Source organism: Stigmatopora nigra, chromosome 16 (genome assembly GCF_051989575.1).
Source record: "Stigmatopora nigra isolate UIUO_SnigA chromosome 16, RoL_Snig_1.1, whole genome shotgun sequence".
NCBI classification, from domain to species: Eukaryota; Metazoa; Chordata; class Actinopteri; order Syngnathiformes; family Syngnathidae; genus Stigmatopora; species Stigmatopora nigra.
The window spans coordinates 6,725,685-6,751,134 of record NC_135523.1 but is presented as its reverse complement, the minus strand read 5'-3'; the positions used below and the strand labels follow the sequence as shown (position 1 = coordinate 6,751,134).

Below are 25,450 nucleotides of genomic sequence, written 5' to 3'. Positions count from 1 at the left end.
AGAACGCCTTTCGCACAGACAGGTCCTTCAACTGTCTTCCGAACTGCCGAAGGCAGTTCGGAATATAACCTTTTGCTGAAAAGTATGACTAAGTGTTTAATATAAATTAAAAAGTTTTTCTTTTTTTTCTTCTTATTCCATTTCCCAATTCTTCTTTCCAAGTATTTTCAACCAAACGACGGCTGCGGGAATCGAACCCAGGTCTCCCCGACGGGAGACCAGTGCTCTAACCTCTGCGCCAACCAAGTGACTACACTTTCCTTAGTAATCATTTCAGTGTTTTGACTTCAAGTCCACAGAAACAACTAAGTGAAAATGTGTCCGAACCGGGAATCGATCCCAGGTCTCCCGCACGGGAGTCCAGTGAGTTAACCTCTGCGCCACAATTTGGTTACACTTTCTTTGTCGTTATTTGAACTTCTTGACTACAAATACACAGAAACAACTTAGGGATAAAATGTCCCAACCGGGATTTGAACCCAGGCCACCCAGACGAGAGACAGGTGAGTTAACCACTGCGCTACATTTGACTACACTCTCCTTTGTCATTATTAGAAGATGTTGACTACAAATACATTGAAATAGTCTCTTTTTGGAATGAGGGAGAAAATAGTTATTTAGGGTGGGATTAATTAAGACATTGCAATAATGGAAGCGTAAATGCACGACCAGCCATTCCAAGGTTTAAAGGTAAACATCTTTATTTGTTTTCCTTAAACATACTCACATAATAAATGTAATTTTGTTGTCATGTACTGTATGGCAAAGCGCAAGAAAAAAATAATTGGATGTCTGCTTAACAAAAATATTGCCTGGTTAATAAAGTGCTATTTTTTTGTATTCTCTATGAGTGCTCAATACTGCAAGGCAAATAATAATAACAATAATAAAAAGTCTGGCTTGGCATCAAAAGTTGAAATAATTTGGATTAAAAATGCATTCTTGGAAAAGCTCCCACTTAATGACATTAGTGGTCATTTATGCTGAAATCTAGAGCTGTTTTGAGCTCACAAGGCCTACAAGGTGAGCAAAAAAAAAGCATCTATATGTAGGCACGTTATTGCTACACTTTTTAGTTAATTGCATCTACCCCAAATATAAAAGCAAAAAATGCATAGAAATGTATATTAAAGTATTCCTCAAACTCATCTGTGTTCTACAAACCAGCCTTGTTCCAATCCCAACTTCCTAAACTATAAACTGTATAGTGTAAACTTCACATAAGTTATGCTTAAGTGTAAATGCACCATCAAATATTGGATCTCTGCTAATAAACTTCAAGATCAGAGCACCTTAAAAAGGTCAATAATGATGAAATCCCTCGTTAAAAAGGAAAATTTCATCTTCTGATTCTTCTAACAGGACTACCATGATCACCTTGTTGGGCCCCCGCGGCTTTTGGATGCAAAACAATGGCGTCATCCTCTCTTGACTGCTGCTTGGCAAAATTTACAAACACCTGAAAAGAAGCATAGACATTAATAGAGGAAAAAGCTTGGTTTCTAAATGTATATCATTACCTGATCAAGAGTTGTTTGTGATACTGAATAGTCTTCGATGTTAAGCTTGTCTTTGTTAGCAAGGACCATCTGAAAGATTCTTGCCAGGGATGAAGAGGCAATTTTGTACTGCAAGGTGTTGTAATGTTTTTCTCTCTGGATGCAGCCAGGGAAGGTGTTTTCCATGAAGGCTTCTGCTGGGTTTAAATCAGGTGTGCCGCCTGATTTGGAGGCCCTTATCTTCATGGTAACCACATAACCATCGCCAAATCTAATGATACAGTAAAGTACAGTAAAGTACTTAGATACCACAGAAAATGTATGATTTGACAAGGGAATCCTTAAATTACCAATTTAACAATCTAATGCAAGTGTGTCAGAGTCGGGTTGGTTCAAGGCCGCTTTAATGTCAACTTGATTTCACGTGTGCCTGACCATTTTAGATATAATATTTAGATTTTTTTTATTTTTTTTTATAAACGGATTAAAAGAACTGGATTAAAAACCCTGAATATTCAGTTTTTTAATGATGTAAAACAATGTTTATTTTAGCTTTTTTTAAATATATTTTTAGACTTTACAAAATGATTTCTGAACTAAAGTGTTATTAAAATGACAATTATTGATTTAAAAGGGGGAAAATCAGGGAATTTAATATACATCTATACTCTTCATTTTAATTTTATCCTAAAACAAAAAGTTGGCACTAATGATTTACTCTCCCGGGCCACACAAAATGAAGCGGCGGGCCAGATTTCGCCCCCGGGCCGCCACTTTGACACATATGATTCTAATGCAATTCATACACTGACTAAAATGTAGTAGAATGTTGTAATATGTTACAATTACACTAAAGAAAAAATGATGATTGGACTATAAGTTGCATCGTATACAAGTCACACTTGATTATTAGTCATAGGCTCAGCCTAAGAAAACAAAATGTTACTCATTGTCTGCAAAATACAGTAATAAGGTTATAAATTGCCCATAACTAACAAACAGATATATTTAGTTGACACATAATTATGTAATTGTATAACAAAACAAAAGTACCAACTTGTATTTGAGTTGCTGAATTGTCCCAAGACATTTAAAAGATCCATTAACCATGATGGCCAACCGTGTACACAATGCCTCACATTCCTCCATGCTGCAAAAACACAACAATCATGATGACATTCCCTGCACACCAATAATCCCAAATGCTTAAATTTCAATTCCCCATCTACCTGTGTGACGTGAGCACAACAGCTCGTCTATCCCGGATCACGCTAACAATGGAGCTCCAGAGGAAGCGTTTGGAAAGAGGATCCATCCCTGTCGTAGGTTCATCCTTGTGGTGCACAAAACACAAAAAAACATTGTTATTTCTCCATCTTGGAATTGAAGAGACCATCACATGTTCTTTGGATTCTCACCAGCAACACCAGAGCAGGGCAGCCAATCATGGCAATAGCTGTGGACAGTTTCCTTCTGTTCCCTCCACTGTAGGTTCCAGCGCTTTGACCTGCATACTCTGACAGGCCCAGTTTTTGAATGGCCCACTCGGCAATCTATCCAAATTATCATAGGCAAATGTAGGTTTATTAAGAGTGAGGTTAAGGTAGTAGTTATGGGGACTCCATAATGAACAAGTTAGCTAGAAACTGTTATGAAAAAACAAGGTCTCCTTCAAATGAGCATTAGTATCTAGGAATTGAGAGGACCTTCATCTTACCTGGCTGATTTCAGCCTCAGGTACGCCACGGAGGCGAGCATAGAGGTGAAGGTGTTCTCTTCCTGTGAGAAGTTCATCAATGGCGTCAAACTGAGGGCAGTAGCCCATATTCTGGTGGACGTCCAGGATGTTGGTCAAGATGCTGATGGTTAAGAGGTGAGGGAAAACCGACAATAAAACACTGATTAGGCAATACTAGAGCAACGATATTTGACTAAAATAATATGGTGCAAATAATTATAGTCATAACTACCATGACAGTTGTTTTATAGATCTATCAGATGTGAAAGCCTACTGCTTGTGATATTTTAAATGACACACATTTGAATTTGCATGGCCGGACAAACCTGTGACCAGCAATTGAAGCATCTCCTGTGGTAACATCAATGTCTCCAGTTAACATCTTGAAAGTGGTGGTCTTCCCAGCGCCATTTACACCAAGGAGACCGAAACACTGGAAATCAAGACAAAGGGAAAAAAAAAAATACAATTAATGAGTGTTAAAGTGACCGTGTAATCAAATACTATGTATGATTGTACAAACCTCTCCTGGTGATACACCAATACAGATTTGATCCACTGCAGGAGTAAGAGTTCCTGTGTATATCTAGTGAGCAGAAGACAGGTAGTAAAATATATTTGTCAAAAAATTGTCAATTGTTTCAACAAAAAAATAAATTAAAGATGTCTATGAGCATGTTGGGAAAATAAATGATTTACAGTTTAAACTCCTAAGACCCATACTCTTTTATTTTCTCTTTGATATTTTGGCTATTTAATACCTGATGAGTGTAAAAACAAAGAATTATCTTTTTACATGATATAGTTTCTGGAAAAAATTATGTCCACATCATAAGAGTATTTCTCACATTTAACATTGTAGTCTTGTGACAAGCAAAAACAAAAATGTCCACACGAGGGCGACAAATCCTAGGAGGTAAATATTGCTTTACTACTAACAATGTAAAAATACTTCCTCCTTAATTCCCACATTAAAGAAACTCCACAATAATCCATCTGGTCAAAAATGTAAATTAAAAAATATATATATATTTAATTAAACTAAACTAAATCTCACCTTAGAGAGATTGCAAACATGTAAAATATCACTTGTTTTCCCACTTTTGTAAATTCTCTCCCGTTCCTCAGCCACATCCACATCTTCATCTCGATTACATGGTTTTGACCCATCTGGTATCCTGTCAATAGGACATGTCAACAAAACCCACTTGGTTAGACTATAAATGTTTCTACACAATAATAGGTCTTGCAAACTTACCAGTGATCCAGAAAGAATCGATATTGACAGAAAATATTGAGGGTGAAGTATACAAATCCCTCAACTGCCATGCAGAAAAGATTCTTTCCAATAAAGTCCCAGTTGTAAGGGTCTGGGCTGTGATCCTCACCTAATGAAACATGTGAGGTTAACACCCATTAGTTTATTTTTCACTTATCCATTATATAATAAACACAACTCACCAAAACGAGTAAAGACATCAGTCACAGCCTGATTGATGGCCATATCTATGAGGCCTCTACCCAGGCAGTAATGAGGAAAGATGAGCAGCACTGTCTTTAACAGCTGGTTGAACCTATACAAAGCCTTGACAACAGACCAAAAAATGTTAAAGAGATTTAATTTTTGGAAGATGATGCTTACTATTGTAAATTCTTACCGTGGTGCCTTCAAAAAGATCCAGGATGAAAGTGATGGCACTACTATTGATGCCAATAAAGAGGTTGATACTGGATAAAGACACATAGGCTGTGCTGGGGACACTAAACATGTATGACATTGGGTACATCATGGGGGTGACGGACCATCTGAGAAAGAGCAGATAGATGGGAATTGCCTTAGTGACGTACAGTTTATTAATGTTTTACATGTAGACTTACCCATAAAGCATGAGTAGTGCGATAAGTGGTTGCAGATTGGTTTTGGAGGTGTAACACTTTTTATCAAAAAAGATGAAAATCTGCACCACCATGAGCGCACTGATGGAGTAATTCACCTGTAAATACACATGCAAATTCGCACAAAATTACATTATAATATATTTTTAATTAAACCAGCATAGAGAGAGTCATATAAGTACCATGTCCCAGAAAAAGTTGGCCATCCAATAAATGACGGGGCTAACACCACTGACAAACTGCAGATGTTTGGCTTGAGTAACTCTTTCTTGAATGAGATAGAGGACAAAGCTAGCCGGGACGAAAGACATGGCGAAGATGACGCAGATGGCTACTACGGCATCCACAGATGTGTTCAAACTGAAATGAAAGCAAAAATAACACGTGTTTCATTGGATTTATGACAAGCACTGTTTTGGTAAGTAGAAACTCACACAGTGATTTCCGACAATTGCTCTTTGGTGAGGTTCAGGGGATGATTGATGACTGTGATTCCATACTGATCTAGTTTAGATCCTTTTGGGAGGTTTGCACGCAGGATGGCATTATTAGCCACATTCATAAACGACACCATGGCATGCCAGCCTTTGTTGTTATACCAAACCTAAACATGTTCAATAGTTTAGCCCCAATATACCTTGTATGGCAAAAATGACAAGAATATGACAACATTTACTTGCCTTGACATTATTTTGCGTCTCCATATACCTCAGAAACGTGCCTATTTCCCGCAGTGTTTGTTTACAGTGGTCACCCTGCAAAAGAGTAAAATGATGCAAACATAGCTAATGATAATACACAATTAAATATTTGAATGATTACCCCGGTAACATTAAACATGTGTCCCAATTGAACTGCTGAATCCTGGATGAACTTTGGTTGCAGCTCTAGAATAGGGAGCTGTCCACCAGCTGATATTCCTCCATACCTGGAAATCACAAACAGAACTCTAGTTTGCTTGCAGATCCACTTTTTTCACAGTAGAGAGAGAATCTCACTTCAATTTTAGCAAGTAGTGCAAAATAGTTCTGCCTTAGGTACATTACCTTTGTTCATTTACCCAATATTTGCTTTTCAAGCTGAAAAGACAAAAATAGAGGTTAGTGTTGTGTATATGACACTGTTGTCTTTTTTTTTTTTTCATTTCATACCTTGTTCTAATGAGACTTGGGTACGTTTTCACCAGGTAGTCTGAGATGTTCCTATCTGTCAGATCTAGTAGAACATCTCCAGTTGACTGAATTCTCTAAATGGACAAAAGCATAATAAAAATAAATAATAAAAAGATAGCTATGTCCACTCTTATTTGTTTTACAGCCTTTCTATATTTTTTTATTAGATGACAATATTTCTAAATGCATTCCTTTTTACTTTACGTTGTACTTTATAGTTTTTACCAATTTCTTTGTTCTGTTAACCTGGCTTCTTTCTGCTACTTCTTTTTTTTTTTTTTTTTTTGGAATTGGACACCAACCATTCCATCATGGAATAAGATGGAAGAGCTGTCGGCGCTTCCCAGGCCGGAATGGGAGTCGAGAGGTTATACTCTGCTACTGTGGCTGGTTTCTTTATTCTAGTCTACAATGTCTTGTCTTTCTTCCTACTGCAACCAGGAAATTTCCCAAATACAGGATGAAATAAAGTTCTAACCTAACCCGGATTTCTAAACAAAAGATAAAGGACGGTGGATAACATTGTGAAGTGTACCTGTAGAGGTGGAAGACCCCCGGCCCCTTCGGGGCATGTGGGAAGCATGGTGAGCTTTCTGTCTGTACTGCACTGACAGTCTGGAGATGGTCTGATGGAGTTCCACTCAGGGCTAAACAAGAGTTCAACCACCGAGGGGTTAACCAGGAGCCTCTCCCACTCAGTGGTAATGTTGTTGCAGGGGAAATCTCTACCAGGGAGAGAAATTGACCCGGGTGATTAAACAAAACCGTGACGAGTGTAAAGTTTATAAGATCAAGTAGGATTTATAGGTGGAATTAATTAAGTTTTTGTTGTCATGTCACCACTAAGGCAGGTGGGGGTAAAGGGGATTAAGTCACAATGGTCCTCCAAAGGTCTTTAAATATCATGTGTCCGCTATAAAAGTGTGACATTTGCTTACTCCAGTGGTTCATCCGCCATGCAGCGTGTCCCAAAACCTGGCCTGTCCAGCAACACTTCACCAAAATGTCTCATTTGGGCATCCAAAGGACGTTCATTACTACAGTGGATAGGGAAATAAAATCATTAAAGTTGATCTGATTTCTCTTGAAAATTAAAGATGAATGTCGATATTTATAAATGTATTTCTCACCTGAAGAAAGTGTACTGCCGGCCATACATCCAAGGACTTAAAGTTACACTTGGATACTCCCCAAATGGGGGCACGATCAGAGTGAATGTAAGTGCCAAGAAAACAAAGCTGGCTGGTAAAACAATCTACCAGAGAAACAAGATAAAAAAAATGACTAGATGATTGAAAAAAATCATACAGAACACTTTAAATTACTATCAAAGTCATAGGTTTTTATCCTGAAAAGGTCTAAAAGTGGCCAAAAAGACTACATAAAATTAAGAGTTTACTGTACTCCTGGCCACAGAACAAAAAGTGAATGTAAATTTGTATTTGCGTTTAAAGTGAGACACATTTCTGCCAAATGAAGTCCATTAACACGCTTTAATTTTTTTTAAATTGTATGTGCAATATTGTGAGACATTGCAAGCAATGTTACCTGAGCAAAGAAGTCTTTGCAAGAGCGGGTGGTGTGGTGCAACCTCTTGATTAATAGTGCAAAGAACTGTTTGAAGGCCAGACACAGACCTCGGACCTGATAGGACCCTCGGCCCGCGTTACCTTCTTGAGCATCACACGGGCGGGTCACCGAAGGGTCGTCTGAGTCTGCAACACAGTGCTTGAGTGAATATTATAAATATATTCAATTTGTGATGAACAAACAGGATTTTAGCCAGCAAGCAGCAGTGTTTTTTGAGACTTGGTCAATTGGTGAGCATTACTGACATTATTGAGTAAAACTGCCATTGGAAAAGCATTGAAGACTGTCCTTCAAAAAGCTCAGCATACTCAGGCTTATCAAGTTTTGTTTTTGAAACTAAGCGCATATATAGGGATGCTCGCAGTTGTCTTTTATCCTCTAAAAGCGCAGCATGTGTTTTGAGCTGAAAGCCGAATACTTTTGTCACCTTCAGGTGGCTCCATAGCAATTGAGACTCTGTTGAATCCACAGAGACTAGCTCGAGAAATTTGCTGCATTGATTTATTGTCTGAGAAAGGTAGACAATGCGTTATAAGAAAAAAACTGAATTAAATATTCAGATGAAATCATTTATTCTTACCTGGAATGCATTTCTTGTTGCTTGCATATCCATCGGCAGTCACCTTAAGGAAAATCTACAAGAGAACCGACCATATCAAATACATTCTTATTGTATTAATCCGTATAAAACAAGAGAGCAATTCACAGAACTACGAAATTGCATTTGCCTCATGCACCATTCATTTTTTATTCTGAATGCGGGCAAGAAATTGTTATTATATAAACAGTGTGGGAGATTTAGATTATATTAGATCAGATTAGATAACTTTATTCATCCCGTATATATTCGGAAATTTCATAGTCACAGTAGCAAGAGGGTGAGAATACAGGAAAAGACATCTTAGATATAAATAAATAGTTAATAAATAAGTTAATAAATTAATAAGTATATAAAAATACATATAAATAAATTAACAAATATATATAAATAAATAAGTGTATTGCTGAAATATATATATACATACATATACATTTGCCATAAAATGATCAAATATATATGTGTATTTATATATATATAGACAAAAACTCATGACTGCCTACCTCTTCCAATGACGTGTCAGAAACGCCAAAACTACTGAGGCCGATGTCCTCCAGGGTTTCCTCCAATTCCCTGAAAAGGCTGGCATAGGCTCTTGGTTGGAAGTCATGACTAGGAAGCAGATATGTCATTTCTTGACCAATGGCCTCAATTAGACGAGCCTGCGGCACATGGTGATGCACCAGGGCTGTGATACGATCAGTGTTTCCTGCAGAAACACCACACATGCTCAGTTTACACTTCTTTTACAGTCACCCATGCAATGCTTAGTGAAATTCATTCCTCCTTCCCTAATTACAAGTAAGGTATTTGTACTGTTGGGGACTTTACCATCCATTTGTCTGTGTGTAGTCTGCCCTTCTTCTTGGTTAGCTTCAAACTTCAAACACTTGGCGCACTTACAGGAGGAGGTTTCTGTACAGACATCACCATCCTATGCAGAAATAAGGGTATGTTTTACATAAAAAATAATTCAGAAAAAAATAGCATTATTCAGTGCAAGACTAACACATACAGTTTTAAGGTCAGTCGACTTTGCATTGCTGTATTTCATTCTTCGGACAAGAGTGAGGTAGAAGCCAGCACCAAAGCAATTTTTGAGAAATATTGGAGAGCCGCAGCAATAAAGACGCCCTTGCGAGATGATAGCGACTCGGTCACTTAACAGGTCCGCCTCATCCATGTGGTGGGTAGACATAATCACTGTACAACCTATGAAAGAAGAGACATAGTGGATGAAGTATTGCTATGACTTACATCACCATTCAAATATAGTGATGTATAGTTGGACTATGATGTCTTTTGCATCTAAAAACCTGATCTAGAAGTGAGCTAGTACTAAATCTAGTCTGTTACCAGTAATAAATCCACTGTTACCTGTGCGGTATTTGAGTAACAAATCCCATATGGAGCGTCTGGAATAAGGGTCCACCCCTGAAGTGGGTTCATCCAGGATCACGACCTTTGCACCCCCAACAAATGCCAATGCGACTGATAATTTCCTCTGCATACCTCCTGAATGAGAGCAGAATCAAATGTAAATTTGTAATTGTTGCATGCGAGTTAAAATAAATCAATGGACTAAGTTAATAGATATAAATTCCTGACCAACCTGAGAGATTTTGAGTTAGTTCATTTCGTTTGTGTGGTAGACCGAGATCTTGTAGCATGCTTTCAACCTCCTCCTCGGCTTCAGCGATTGGACGGCCTTTGAGCAATGAGTGGAATAGAATATGCTCGGCCACAGTCATACTAGGAGAAGTAGTAATTATTTGAAAATGAATCAGTCTGCTTCATTTTAGACACATAAAATACAAATCTCATGGCTAATAACTGTTATAATAATATTGTGATGCAATGAAATTGAGCTTCATGAAGGTAAAAGTGACATACTAATGGAAAAGAATGTTATGCTGCGGGCACATTCCAAGAGACAGACGAATGGCGTCCATATCCGTGCGGATGTCTTTTCCGTAAATGGAAGCTGTGCCTGAGGTGGGCGGGAACATACCAGTCAGGATGGACCTAAATAATGGAAGGAAAGGAGTCAGGTTGATGAAACAACGCCTTTTGGATGCATGGGAAATCTGTCTGGGACGTACATAGTGGTGGTCTTTCCAGCCCCATTATGGCCTAGAAAGGCTGTAATTTGGTTCTCGTAGAAGCTGAGGGTGAGGCCGTTTACAGCAGGTCTGGAGCTGCTATTGAAGACTTTGACCAGGTTTTGGATGCAAACACCTTGAACCAGGTCAGCAGGTTCTGGCTCAAAAAAGTCCTGGCCTGAACAGAGAGAAAATTTAACAGAAATTGAGGATTAAATGAGTTTTGCAATAGAAATTGGAATTGCAAGGTCACTTGGTTGTTTTCTTTCTAAAATTTATAGAAAAACAATACATTTCTTCAATTTTACATGCAACATTTTTGCATGATCATTCTTTTGTTTTTGTCCACACTCTTAAATGTAACATAAACTAAACATCTATCTTCATTGTTTTGCTGTAATTGGCTAAAATTATGTTCATGGCACCTTGCATGAAAATGTGTTTTATGATATTTTCTCCACTCATGGGGAAAGAATATTTTAACAATATATTTATAAGCCCAAAGTTAACCTAATATAGTGAATTTGTGTCATCATGTCTCTTTATGGGCAAGACAACTAAATATATTGTATGGTACTTGAAGAGTATGCTGAAAGAATCAAATGTTACCATTCGTCTCCTGGTTGTCTGGACCCTCTCCATCTTGCTTGTGGTCCCTCTGTTCATTTCTATTTTTTTCCTGGATTTCCTGATCCTCTTTTTTCTGTGACTCCCCTTGATTCTTGAATGTTAGATTATCATATCCTTTTTTAGACCCCTCATATTTATTGTTGTCTGTATGTAAAACAAGTGGATAATGGGCAAAATGTATGAATATAAAATTGCAAAGGAACTTGCTCAAACTGATTGATCAAGTAGTGTAAAAAGACAAAAGAATAAAAAAATTAAGTGCTGAATAAATGCATACCTGAAGCTGGAGTGACAGTGTTGAACCAATAACATGGCATTAAGGGGAAGTAAAGTGGTCTGCCAATTCCATACTGGCCTGTGTTGTGGACAAAACAAATCAACTACAGTGGTACCTTGACATACGAGCAATTTGAGATACGAGTAAAATATTGAGGAAATATTTATCTTGAGATACGAGACAATTTTTCTTCTTTTTTTTTAATGTATAGGACATCAAATCTGATGAACAAACTGACCAGGAAAGATGTTGTCAAGGTACCAGGCAAGCACAGCATAAAGCACAGTATCCAGGCTCATCATGCAGATAGAAGTGAGGAATGAGAACTCGTCTCCCTCCAGAGGACTGGTCTGTATGTTATCCCACTGAAGACCCTGACCTTGCTCCTCATAACGGGACAGATATTCAGTCCCAAAGCCAAAGGCCACTTGGGATAACAAACTCTGAGGGACAAGATGTTCATTCCATTACTTGCAAAGACAAAACATTTTCATAGAGAATGAATCTTTAAGTGTTGGTAGTGTATGGACCCCTACCACTAGGATCTTCATGTCTTTGGTGATGCGATCTTGCCACGCAAAGCAGAAAATGTGTGGAAGATAGAGTGCAAAATAAATGATACCACAGCAGGCTGCTGCCAAGTTGGCCTGGTTGAAAAAGACACTAAGGAGGAAGCATTGCATGATTGTGGCTGTGGTGAAGATGAGCAGAAAGAGGAAGAGGATGAAGGGGTTGCTGTAGTTCAGTACCCTTCCTCCCTGTAAACAATGGGACAAGCAGGAAATAAATGTTACAAAAGTTTGTACTTTGTGATCTGATGTACATAGTATTTATCGGCTGATGTAGTATATTTTGTTTGGAAGCATATTGCCACTAGAGAGCACTAGAGTATTGGATCTGTAATCTTGTCAGTCTGAAGTGACGTCATTTTTCACTAAGCGTAACATAAATTAATCATTGGCAAGCCTAAACGTGTTTTTCCATAAGTATGATGTCATAAAATCCACAGTCATTTGGTTAATTATTTGTGTCTATGTAATCATTTTGTCACACTGCATGAGTCATAAAAGAGTTGATAGGACAAAAAGTTCTTAATAGGTCACCTGGCAGGATTTCATTGTATATTAAAAGGAGTTACAATCATATTGATCTTACCATAATGATGACTGTAAGGAGAGCAGTACTAGTACCCATCATGAGGAAGCTATCAATAAACCAAGTGGACCAGATGACACCATTTGAAACTCCCATCACTTTAAGGGTCTCCTTAAGACGGAGTTCCTTTTCCAGAACAATACTTTTGACTGTCATGGACACAGAATAGACCCAGGCCAGAACCATGAAGATGGGAAAGCAGCGGTTCAGTGTGAGCATGAATCTGTACACATAAAAAACATAAAAATAAAATAAACATTAAAACTATCAAAGTTGTGTTTGTGCAAGTGTGAGTGTGTTTTTCACTTAACAGATCATCCACATAACAGGGGTAGGGCATCTGTTGCAGGTAAACACCCAATGGCCACTCTTTCCCCGTCTGTGTCCGAATTATCCCGTGTTCTATGATGTCCTGAAGATAAGCGAAACCTCCCCAAATGTAGCGCAGGTCATCCAGAGGATCCGCCCTGGGTCCAGGATCCCAATACCTGACAGGAATATATACATTACTCCCTAAAGCAATACATCTCCACAATGGGTTGTTAGAATACCCGACCTTTACACTAACCTGTCTTTGACTTTATTGGTACGTTCCACAGAATCAATATCCATGCGAATCTTAAACTTCACATGAGGCGGGACTTTGGCGCTCCAAGGATGCATGTTGGAAAAGATAAGACCCGCCCAAAATTCGCTGTCCTCCAGTAAGTCCAAGGCCCGGAAAGTTACCATGTCCTCATTTGGCAAAGCCACAAATTTATCTAGGATAACACACTGCGAGAAAAAGGAGGAGAATGGTTAGAAACAGAAGTATAATATATCATTTATTCATTTATTTATTTATATCCCACCCTCTTGCTACTGTGACAGTGATACTTCCCGAATGAATAAAGTTATCTAAATTCCACCTGAGTGTAATTCAAACAAGCCAAATAATGTACAATGAAGGAAAAAAATGTTAATGTTGCACTGGATTACTCAAAATAATCAAATGATGCCATTGAAGTTTTCGTAATAACAATGGGCTAAAAAACAACATAACAACTGTTGGTGGTCAAAGTAAAAGAAAAATGGGATTTCTGTTCTGGAAAATACGGTAAGTTAAGGTGGCCGCGTAAACAGGTATAATATCTCAACCCAAGTTAACCATTACACATAGTTTTCCCATGACATACTGTGAGAACAGGTAAAAAAAAATCCGAGAAATTTTCTGGCAACTAAGGCCACAATCTCAATTAACACTCTTGACAAAGTTCCCCATCCATTAAGCATGTGCAACAATGAATTTCCATTCAAAATACTGTCCCTAAACATACCATAGTATCCTTCACCCCCTTGACACTATAGGCTCTGTGTGTTGCGTGATTCGCATGCATGCCACCGACGTGCTCACCCTTCAACCCAACTCAGTCATTGTAGTTAGCGTATAAAAGATGGCGGGTGAAGTGACAGCTGTGTCTAATCAGTCCGAGGCGTTCCCACTCTCCTTGTCACACTCGAGCACTGTAAGCTCCAACTTGGACAAAACAAAGAGTGCACCAGCCATCCACCCAACCAACCGTGCCCCCCATGTCACCCCCCAGTGGGATCGACCTTCTTATCCCGCTCGGTAAAGCCCCTTTGGGTGAAAAGGACTGATTTGGACTTTGTTTTAAATATGTTGGCCCACTTAGCTATGGAGGGCCCTCACTGTTGAAGCTTTATGATGCTTTGTTTTATTTGTTTTTTAGAGAGGCTGCCACTCTATTGGCAGCTAACAGAAGAGAGTTGACAGCTCTTCTGTGAGTCTGGCTTTTTATGCCACCTGGAGAAGGGCAAATTTAAAAGATGAAGGACAAAGTGTCAAATGAGGATAACTCATCTAAATGGGTACATGTCAAAAATGGAACATGATAGTAGTCTTTCAAGCGTGTTAATGAAATCAAAAAGTGTTCAAATGGATTATTAAATGACTGCCAAGTACCAAGAACTCACATTGGAATGATAGTGACACCTTTGGCTTAACCCACTCGTCACTAAGTTGTGAAAAGTAGGAGGATTTTTTTTTGTTCATCCAGAGTGGCTAAAATGTCTTCTGTGGTAACAGTTTCTAGGCTACAGTACTGAAAATATTTCAGGGTACACTTACATCTCCATACTTATTGAGCATCTGAATGACACGGTCAGTGAGGTTGAAAACATCCCGCCAATCAAAATCAGGCATACTGTCAAGGCGGTCTTTTGGCGGACCATTGTGCAAGAAGTTGAGAATGTGTTTGGTGGAGAACAGAGCCTCGCCAAGACTACGGTCAATGAAGTCCATTACTGATGGATTTCGGAATGTATCCTGAAAAAAAAAAACAGAAAAGGGAGCTTTTAAAAGTAAATAATCATAAATCTGGCATTAATAGCACAATGCCATAAAGGTTGGAATTTAATTTAGACTGCTTTAGTTGCATTCTATTAACTTTCTGTATAAATAAAAATACATGTCAGAGTGAAATAATTTACAGGATTTTGCATGATTTGATTTTAAAGTATTTTTAAGCAGTACTTCATCATTTGAACTGACCTCGTAATGTACATTTATTTTAAAATAAAAGCTTATTGGTAAATGTTTTTCATGAAAATAAAAATGCCATATTATTTAAGGCCTCAATGTACCTTGATATGATAATGTATAATGACATTGGCTTGGCATGGTATATTCATAATTATTCATATTAATATATTCACCAAACTTTTGTACAACACATTAGTAAAACATAGTTACAATTCCATGTATCGTATATTCAACTTTAACTATTTCACTTTAAATACCCTCAAAATAACATGTTTTAACAATTCATAGATGATTATAGAGTAAGACAATCAAGTTATTTGGCTTAATATGTAAAAAAAATATTAATATTTTCCTATTTTGTATAATGTACAATTTGTTTTTTTTATAATGATGGGTACATTATTAAAAGACATGATTATTTTGGTCATGCCTTTTCAGGTGAGTGTCAAGCAAGCTATAGAAATGCCACAAGAGTAAATGGTCGCCATACCCGTATCATTTTGACTTGCACACCATCTTGGAAAAAGGCCCAAATCTGTGGAGCCACTTCTTCCCATGCCTTTCCCATGGTTTTTAGCCTTTCCAGTTCTTCAAAAGTACTGTTAGCCTACAAGAGAGATGTGTCAGTCATTCAACAAAACAAGGACATAAATCCACAAATACATTAAATTTTACAATGTGTGCCTGTATGCAAATATTTAACACTTCTAATCAACATCGTGTAGATGCATTTTTCTCATATGTGAATTCAAACCTGCCATACTTTTTTTTATCTCTCCTCATAAGCTTCTGTGACATAACATTCCCACACTAAAACTCTCTCCCCAAACAGGCTTTGCAAAGACAACACAAACGTTCTCACACAAAGAATTCCGTGATCCCTACGCTTCAGATAACCAGCCAATGTGCGACAAACACAACCTGTGCCAAAATGTCAAATATTTACCACGAGCTTATCGTTGAAATCCTAAATATGTGTAACTACAGTGTTTTGTGTCTCTGTGCAGCAAATGTCACTTACTAGCTGAGAGCTATTTTAACATTCACTCATGTGCAGCGGGGGGTGAATGTGCTCAAGAGTACACCCAATTAAACGCCTTCCTTTTCTGTGGGTCTGATTTTGGGTGACAATGGGGACAATGGAGCCAAAGTGACAATGGAGGCCGTTGGTCCATTGCATTCACGCAGACTACTGAATCCTAGTCAAGTTCCCACAAGTGAGTGCTTCCTTATATTTAAGTTTGTTTAAAAAAAACAGTGTAGAAGGCTCCCTTAGGTGACTTTTTGATACAAGCCACAACTATTATGGGCCCTTACTTACTTATTATGATGTAACCAAACATGAGCTATTATTGTCAGTTCACTTCTTTCAAATTTGAAGCATATGCATATTTGCTTTTAATCTTGGGTGTGTTGACAACATAAGTATTTGCCATCACAATGTTGATTAGATCAAAAGTTTTGAGCAAATATTCCTAGGTTGACAGGTATGATAATGTATAATGAATTATATGATACTTGATGCTGAGGTAAATGAGATTGGTTAAGTTTTGGCAATGAGTTAATGTCGCTGATAAAATTCCTCTGTTGTGCCATTTACGTAAGAAGAAAACCAATTCATTAGTGTAATTGTGGAGTTGTTGTATAACCGTATGAACGTGAATTTTGTGGCACTATTCAATGGCCATTTGTATTTTGTTTCAATGTGCCTTGCTATGTTTATTTTCACATCTACTTGCTTACATTTGAGCTCAAAATACCCTATTAGACATTAAATCATATAATTTTTCATGACCCTGACAATGGAGAAATGAATAGAAAAATAATTATGCTGATAATAAAGTCTATCCCACATTTTCCTGTATAGAAAATGAGTTAATCATTTAAAACAAATGGATTTTTTTTCAAAAACTAATATTTTACTCCTTTTCTCAATTCCCACTGTCACTTTACATGATAAAATATCAAAATAATTCTCTAATTTTGCAGGATATATTAATGACTAGTTTGGGTGTGAAAAATAAATGTTAGATCTAAGAGTAGTGAATAATTGCAGTAGAAATAAACACTTGAAAATATGCCTATAAATCATATTTGTATTTACATAGGGATTAATCTCTTAAAAATATATACTTTTAACAATAAAACAAACACTTTGAAATAACATTTGGCGATTGTGGCAACATTTTTTAGTTTACAAAACTATTAATAAATGTTTTTTTGGTTAGGTATCCTATCCTGAAAAAATAACTGAACCTCATTGTACAATTAACATCCCAATGTGTGTGCGGATGTTTGTGTGAGCAAGCGTGCAGAAGGAGCTGCTCGAGGTCGGCATGTGTGATCACACTTTTTTTTTTTTTGGAAGAGCAAACTGAATTGCTTCTATATCACGATAAAAGCCTTGGCGCCAGGAGGCTGTGTGACTGGCATGGCGGTCGATAGGCTTGTGCTCCTCCATTGCAAGCAAGCCATCCATGACCACTGCTATCCCGCTGAGGGGCTTTGACCAACAAGTATCTACATCTAGATACAAAGACTGGGACAAGACATGGGGAAATTTGATCCCCTATTGAGGGGAAAAAGGCATTCTTCCCTGCAGTGTGCTTTTTGTGCACAATAGAAAATGTAAGAAGTAGCAGAAAGAAAGAAAAAACTTTCATCTTTTTCTATTGAAGGTCGTATATAAAAGCAATACTAAAAAGCTGACGTTACTTACATTTCTAATGATCATTCTGACAGCAGGTGAGTCAGGTGCGTATAAGATCTTTCCCATCAACATTGGTTTAAGGGAATTCCACACAATCCTTGTGGTGGGGTTGGATTCCAATTCGCTCATCAAATCGTTGCAAAAAGGAGCTGCAGGGCAAAAAGGTTGATTTATTACATAAAGCGTGCATTCCCATGTGATGATCAAACAAGCTGTCGATTTCTAAAGTTCAATTATTCAAAGGAACGAACACTATGTGAGAAGGAATATATTCAAATGACTTCACCAATAATGTTGACAGAATCATTTTCTTTCGTGGAAACATTTAAATCAAGGGTGTCAGACTCGGGTTGGTTCGCGGGCCACTTTAACGTCAACTTGATTTCACGTGGGCCGGACCATTTTAGATATAATATTTGGGTTTTCTTTTTTTAATAAATGGATTAAAATAACTGGATTAAAAGCCCGGAATATTTTATTTTTATAGATTTAAAACAATGTTTATGTTATCTTTTTTATATATATTTTTAGATTTTACAAAATGATTTTTGAACTAAAAACACAAAAAAATGATTAAAAAAAATACAATTCTTGATTTAAAAGGGGGAAAATCAGCAAATGTAATATACATCTATACTCTATATTTTAATTTGATCCTAAAACAGAAAGTTGGCACTCATGATTTACTTTCCCGGGCCACACAAAATGATGCGCCGGGCCAGATTTGGCCCCCGGGCCACCACTTTGACAGAAGTGATTTAAATAGAAGCAGACTGCTTAAAATGTTAATAATCAAGTTATTCATCCAAAAAAAAAGAGCCAATTTGACATTCCACTCACTAGTGCTGTTGTCATAATTGCGGTGGCTCTTTCTTCTGCCAGAGTTTATGCCAAGAAATGCTTTGTAGTTGTTGTCCTCGTACCAGTTGAAGGATGCCACTCTGGAGAAGCCCCCTCCAGTGTAGCCGCAAATGAGGCTGGAAGCAGCAGTCATTACCTGCTTGAAGGATGGTTCGCTTTGGAAGAGAGGAGTCATGACTTGGAAGAGGTCCTGGGTGCTGCTTCTCTGGAACAACTGTCAGAGGGTTTGGATACAATGAATTGGTCATAGTATAAAATTAAGGCATTTGATTTCAAATTCTTACTTAGTAATGCCTAATCTAATGAGGTACAGTCAAGTTATTATGGACAGAATAACCAATAACACTTGAACAGTTTATTTTGAGCATTAAATTCCTGTTCACGACAAGATGCTTCACTATTTTGTATTTATTTATTGTTGTTGCCATGAATAACAGGATGCTTTCAGTACCATTATTAGCATCCAATTACCAAGGGGGGGATGTCGAGCTTGGATTAAACTGATTCTGACTCACTATTTATGTGTTTTGTTGACTGAAGAGGATGATCTTTATCTAACCTTGGTTATGTTCGCTAAAAAAACTGACCCTTTGCGCCAACTCTCCACATCTGTGTTTACATAAAAACTAAAGCAAAAGGAAGCCACCGTTTCCTGCCTGTCTAAAAATAGCTGTGAACTTTTGAATGGGGCTCAACAAAGATGCATAAGAGCGCTGTTACCTCTTGTAGTTTTCCAGAGGCGGCAGACACCACCTGAACCCAAAAGTGAATGTCGATGCCTTCTGAATTGCGGTCCAAAATTTGAGGAAGCTTGAAGAAAGGGACATAGAGCAAAATGCATTTACCTTATTTTTCTGACTATGAAGTGCAAAATAAACAAGCAACATAAAATGTTATAAGTGGTCAGAGAGAGAAAAAAATACATAAATATGTATCTATATATATATATTGGGAAAAAAATGCAATTAATAGTCCAGAAAATACGACACATATAACTGAACTATTTCACAGTAACATGAAATCCTAACAACCTTTAAAATGGCAAGAAAGAATAGTTTCTGAATAAATCGGATTTAATTAGGAACTGACACTGGTCAGAGAGAGAGAGAGAAAAAAAATACATAAATATGTATATATGAGAAAAAGTGCAATTAATAGTCCAGAAAATATGACACATAAAATAGCTATTTAACAGTAACATGTATTCCTAACGACCTTTAAAATGGCAAGAAAGAATATTTTCTGACTTAATTAGGAAATGCCAAACTCTGATTTTGAATTTGAGCTTTGTTTACATTGAATATACTATACATGGAGCCCAAAAAACAGTTATGTTAAACACATTTTCCATTCAAAATGGTCAGTTCCCGACCTTACGACATGCTTGAGATGCACACAATAGGCTAAAAGGCACAGGAAGCAAGACGAGGCCAAGACAAAGACCAGAGGAGACATCCTTCCTTTGTGTCAGAGGCCTATCTCTTTATCTCTCTGTTTACGTGTTTCTGCGTGCCAAAGTCAAGACAATAAAGTGTTTAACGAAATGTGATAGGACCAAAGTGAAGAGTACAAATTCTAACGATTCTAATGAAGGAAGAAAAGGCCACGCAGACCTGAGTCGCCTTCTGTCTGCGGTCGTAGCCATTATTTACAAGTCACTGGCTTTAATAATTAGGTAGGGAAGTACTTCATCTCTAAGCTAATTACAGAAAGAGGGCGAGGCTGTCAGCTCTCTAAATGTTGTTTCACAGGTTCTGTATACTATGTTGTTTTACTTTAAGCATATTGGCCCGGCAATAATGCTATTTTTATCTTAGGTCTTCAGGTCACATTTCTCCTAGATGTTTTAATTTAAAAAATTAAAAACATATATATATATATATATACTAAAAGAATATTGACTAATAATTCCATCCAAGACTCGGGGAAATAAGGATTTGTTACAAGAGGTTTAAACTGCAGGCAATGTTCACTTAATCACCTGTTTTCACGATTTCTATTTTTTTATATGTACTCTGGATGTCATTTTTTAAAGTTTGTTTTTAGAGTGACTGTGCTACACATAATTTTCAAATATTTGCAGGCACTTTAAGTACGTCGTAAAGTGTATGGTCAACTGAATGGAGCCTCTCCCAGCCAACTATGGGAACCAATCAGAGACAGGTAATTAGTTAGACTTTACCAAAATTTTAGGCGTGGTATTTTTATTTTTTTTTTGCTATTGTGTACGAATCCAGCTAAAATGTTTTTGAGGGAGGGTGGTTTGTTCATGACATCCATTTTTGCTGATGCAACAAACTAAATTGTGTTCATTTTTGCATAACTCAATGAAGTATTTCTTCATTCACAGGCTGTAACAAGCGCTATTGTTGGGTTATTAGATTAAATGATTAATGATGGATGTTATATAAGCTGTCACAATGTAGCTGTTGATGCTTTTGTGTAAGTATCAAGCTTGGTTATTTATAGAAGTTACCCAGCCTCCTATTGTTCATTGCTTGATATTACTGAAAGAGTGCAAATTCTTTGATAATATCAGAAAATGTAAACTGGAAATGTTTCTGGTATTACAGTTTTTGTCCTCAAAATTAAATGGATTTAAAATCAAGAATCAGTTTTGATGATTTCTAACTATTTCTCTTTGTTTTGCTTAATTATCAAACTGAACTCACCACTCGAAAAAGCTTGAAGAAGTCCACGTTACTATAGAACTTGTCCTCGATGATCTGTAACCTCTCAGCGGTGAGGATACACATGGCGTTGCGGACATCAAGAAGAGCCCCACGACTTGGGAAAATGAGAAATTGCTCCAAGAGGTTCAAACTGCAGGCAATGTCCTTTAAACGCATGTTTGGAACCCCAAAGGCAAACTTGGAAAAGGGAAGGTAAAGTCATTCAATTCATAATTTGAGGATACTTTGTTAAATAAGTCTAATTCAGTTTGATCTGATTAGTTACAAAGCTGATTCATACTAATTCTGTTTAAATATTTAATCAAACTCGAAAGAGACGACAAAAGTTTAGTTAACTTTTGTGCAATGCAATGATTACCTGTTCAGGCCTGATTTGGGAACTGACAAGGTGATTAACCACGGATTCAGTTAATGGAACATCTCTCAAAAGGTATGATGTTAAGGTTTCATCATCTTTAAGGATAGCCTCCACTTGTATTCCTCGACCTGGAAATAAACAAGAACAATTTGTTGTTTATCTGTTCTATGCATAATAATCAACATTAACTAGTAATACACAAAGTAAAAAGGAAGTGCAATGTTTCTTCTCCATTTGTGATCAACATGTTTGCCTCTTTTCTCACATGTTACCAATCAAACACTCCTGTCAAACTTTAACTTTAATGGTCTACTAGCACAACTGCAAGCTTAAAGTGCTTTGTTGTCAGCTTAACAAGATGGTAGCAACAATTTTCCAGGTCATACAAGTGGTATTTCATTGACAGTACAATGATTTCAGCAGATTAAGCATTGCAATCCAAATGTTTACCACTACATAATTTGATGAACCCAATTCTGAGCATCACGTTTGAGAAAATACTGTCGTTATGATCTGCCCATGCTTATGGTTGTTTCCCTGCTAAAGTGTTGCTCTGAATCCAAGTTCAAACCAAGATTATCCTCCTTTGGGAGGAAGATATGTTCCTGACTTTGGCTCAGGAGCTCAGAGTGGGTCGCCTGTCTAATCTTAAACTTTCCCAAGTCGCTTCTGTTCTATCTCCTGACCTTACACACTTGAAGTGAACTGCAGTATAAACTTGTATACATTTTCATCAGGCACACATTTGTCTGTCAATACTCCATGTTACCACTGGTAGAAAATGCAAGGACAGATGACGTACTCATCCTACAAATTGGAATCATTTTCATCTGCCTTGTTTGTGCACTTCAAGTGGTCTACATTTAAATGTAACTCACTTCTTGATAATATGCTTAACTTTCCCTAGGCGCTCATGGGAACTCCACTGCTTGTGGAATGTGGACTGATATTTTCTTTTAGGTCTGTTGAATCTCTGCCATGAGAGTAATCTGACATAACCATTGCAGGAGGGAAAGCCCTTAGTCTCTTCCCACTCCCATCGTTAAGATTTGTACTAAAAATACAGGCACTGATCTACGTAGTTCAGAGACACTTGTTTACATGAAAACATTATTGTCGGCAAAGGGTCCAATGAGATGGGAACTGTAGCTAAATTATGCCTCTTGGGGAGAGGAGACTTATTTGGGGCACGTGAATCACTTTCCCACCTAATGAACAATGGATCATTGGTGAAAGTAAGCAGCTTACACTACACATCCTTCTTAAAGTCATGTGATGTCATTGTGTTACAGTGTAAACATGTGCTGATGGTAAATAGTATGAATGAGAAAAAATACGGATGTAGTAAAAGTGCAGGATAGATATTAGGGTGGCTGTTGAGGTAACAAAAAACCCCTGTAAAATAGAGGACAATTCTATTACTCCAAATGGTAGAAGCTAACCTTTTAGAACTGACCTGAGACTTTATCAGCACGGGTACGCAATGTGTCCATGAGTTGACTCATGGCTCTCACTTCATGCCAAAATCGACCCAAGGGTAGAAGCTTGGGATCACTGAAAAGCAGCTCCTGGGCATCCATATAGAAACGAGCGAATCTGTGAAAAAAAGTTCAATCACACATTCATCGTTTAACTCAACCTCTTACGATTTTGTTTGAAGTGGTTTAAGGGTTGGATAATAGTTGTGGAAAAAGCTCACATTGAGTTGTTGTAGTTTGACACCAAACCAGGTGATTCACCACGGGTGGGATACTGGAAACAAGGATTGTTGGCATTACAGAAGATTCCTTGGATCCATGGTAAGACCCCTGCTGAAGGCATGGCCTTGTTGGGGAAGTGGCCTGCAAAGGACAGGATTGTCTTAATAAAACATACATGCACAACAGAAAGGCTCACAAGAGGATGTGTATTGGAGTGTTCTGCTTACATTCGTGCTGTCGGTAAAGAGGATTCACTCTTCGAAGCCACACAAGCCCCAAGAACAAGAAAATAGGCCACATAATTTCCATGAAGAAACGTACCTGTTTAAAAAGGCAAAGTGTGAAACTGAAAAGGGCATTTGTTGCTTGATCTGGGGAATATGAGGCTTTATGATCATGAAATAGGACATAAAGGTCAAGTTTGGGTTATGACTTCACAGTAGGATCCTAGCATTTGCCAAGAATTCAGTAAACATGCCTAGTTATGAGCACTTGTCACGGAATACTTACAGTGACATAGCTAACCTTATTTCTTTTCAGTCATTGTCTACCTGAAGCAACACCCCACCCTAAATAATTATGCAGTGAGATGTCAAAATAATCGTCTTCTTCCAAATGAATCGCATGCAAAAAAAATACCTTGGCGAGTACTTTGTACACCCTTAACTGTCAGCCAATAGCTTGTGCAATATGGAAAACATATCTTCATTTTGGAATGTGGAGGAAACAAAATGTCATCAATAAAAAACAAGATCTGTGCAGGTATAATTTTTGTTATTTATCCATTATTATTATTTGTTATTATTTGTGTAATGGGTTGGGTGAATTGCCAAAGTTCACAGTAATTATGATGAGAATATTCAATTGTTATTTTTTTAATAATACAGAAAAATGTTCGGGAATAATATTCTTACATATTCAACACGTTAGACAAATATTTTATCACCACAAATTGTTGTTCTATTTTTTGGCTAAAAATATGTTGGATATCCCTGTTATCATCAGCAAATCATAAAAGCATGTCCAAGTGATTAAAGCCAGTGTGCAAATAATAGATAAAAGGATTTTACCCTTTGCCTCCTGCGGACGGTCCAGTTCTTCCACAGCAGGAGTCTGACCTGCGTTCTGGCCCCCATGGCTTCTCCGTCTCTCCCGCAATAGGGCCTCGCAATAGCAGACAAGCCTGCATCCAATCAAATATGGATCATACAGTATAGACAAACAATCTCAGAATATTTGCACATTCATCTATTGAAATCCAAGCATTTAAATGTCATGCGACTAGAAAAAGACATTGCTAAAGGCATGCTTTCAACATCAATAAACAAAGCACTCCAAGCACTTCTAAATAAGAACTAATTAAACAAGTATACATAAATGCAACACTTACCTCAGGAGAAAACTTTCCTTTGCGATTGATATCTATTGAATAGCACAGAACACCACATATTCCACTGAGTGAGCTGTGGGACTGCTAACACAGCTAATTTGTAGACCTTGCGAATAGTTAAGCAGATTGATTTAATCTCCTTTCCAAGCACAGGGAGACAGCCAACACCTCACATCCATGTGTGCTGGAGAAGCCATCATGACCCAACAGCCTGGTTCACTAATCCTGCAACTGCTTTGAGACTACAATGTAAAATGATATATGCATACAAAGTCTCTCTACAATTTAAACAAAGATATTTAAAAAAGCACTGTATGATTGTGAAACTGGTGAAAAAAAAAATCACAAGATGGAGAAAACTTAGATTTTTAAATAACAAAAATAATACTTACGATGGGCATAGCGGGTAAAAAGAAAAAAAATATGGCTCAAATAATTTCGATACATTTTAATAAATTACAAAGTATACTTCTTCAGGTGTACCTGTCTCTTTACATTTGAACATTCCCGCAACTATTACAAATCACCATTTAAAAATA

At 37.4% G+C, this 25,450-nt stretch overlaps 1 protein-coding gene across 3 annotated transcripts; it reads right to left on the bottom strand.

The window, feature by feature from the left end:
- Positions 1-1,114: 1,114 nt before the first annotated feature.
- On the bottom strand, positions 1,115-25,042 carry abca4a (ATP-binding cassette, sub-family A (ABC1), member 4a). Of its 3 annotated transcripts, none has more exons than XM_077736128.1 (51): positions 24,912-25,042; positions 24,592-24,704; positions 23,749-23,842; positions 23,521-23,662; positions 23,278-23,417; positions 21,822-21,949; positions 21,443-21,640; positions 19,491-19,580; positions 18,750-18,984; positions 17,919-18,058; positions 15,690-15,806; positions 14,786-14,983; positions 13,226-13,431; positions 12,969-13,145; positions 12,658-12,880; positions 12,039-12,260; positions 11,741-11,945; positions 11,503-11,580; positions 11,205-11,369; positions 10,596-10,773; positions 10,387-10,518; positions 10,106-10,245; positions 9,871-10,008; positions 9,503-9,705; positions 9,325-9,427; positions 8,997-9,202; positions 8,476-8,530; positions 8,323-8,403; positions 7,854-8,020; positions 7,436-7,560; positions 7,244-7,342; positions 6,841-7,030; positions 6,285-6,379; positions 6,180-6,212; positions 5,956-6,061; positions 5,814-5,888; positions 5,568-5,737; positions 5,316-5,493; positions 5,116-5,231; positions 4,896-5,043; positions 4,699-4,822; positions 4,496-4,625; positions 4,295-4,415; positions 3,761-3,823; positions 3,564-3,670; positions 3,217-3,358; positions 2,918-3,052; positions 2,729-2,832; positions 2,557-2,649; positions 1,521-1,770; positions 1,115-1,459 (listed from the first exon to the last, which is right to left on the bottom strand). In XM_077736128.1, exons 2-51 carry the CDS (start codon positions 24,655-24,657, stop codon positions 1,340-1,342), a joined length of 6,951 nt encoding a protein of 2,316 aa, XP_077592254.1. In that variant the 5' UTR covers positions 24,658-24,704; positions 24,912-25,042; the 3' UTR covers positions 1,115-1,339. The 3 variants fall into 3 exon arrangements, with proteins under 3 accessions (XP_077592254.1, XP_077592255.1, XP_077592256.1); XM_077736129.1 differs by having other exon boundaries at positions 9,509-9,705; XM_077736130.1 differs by lacking the exon at positions 8,323-8,403 and having other exon boundaries at positions 9,509-9,705.
- Positions 25,043-25,450: the final 408 nt, after the last annotated feature.

Bases quoted from the DNA above. Each gene is read 5' to 3' on its own strand.
- abca4a (XM_077736128.1), bottom strand. From the start codon at position 24,657: ATGGGGGCCAGAACGCAGGTCAGACTCCTGCTGTGGAAGAACTGGACC. The intron at 4,626-4,698 runs GTGAGTTGTGTT...ATGTTTCATTAG, and splicing joins TGATGTCTTTACTCGTTTTG to GTGAGGATCACAGCCCAGAC. The intron at 1,771-2,556 runs GTTGGTACTTTT...CTGTATCATTAG, and splicing joins ATTCAGCAACTCAAATACAA to ATTTGGCGATGGTTATGTGG.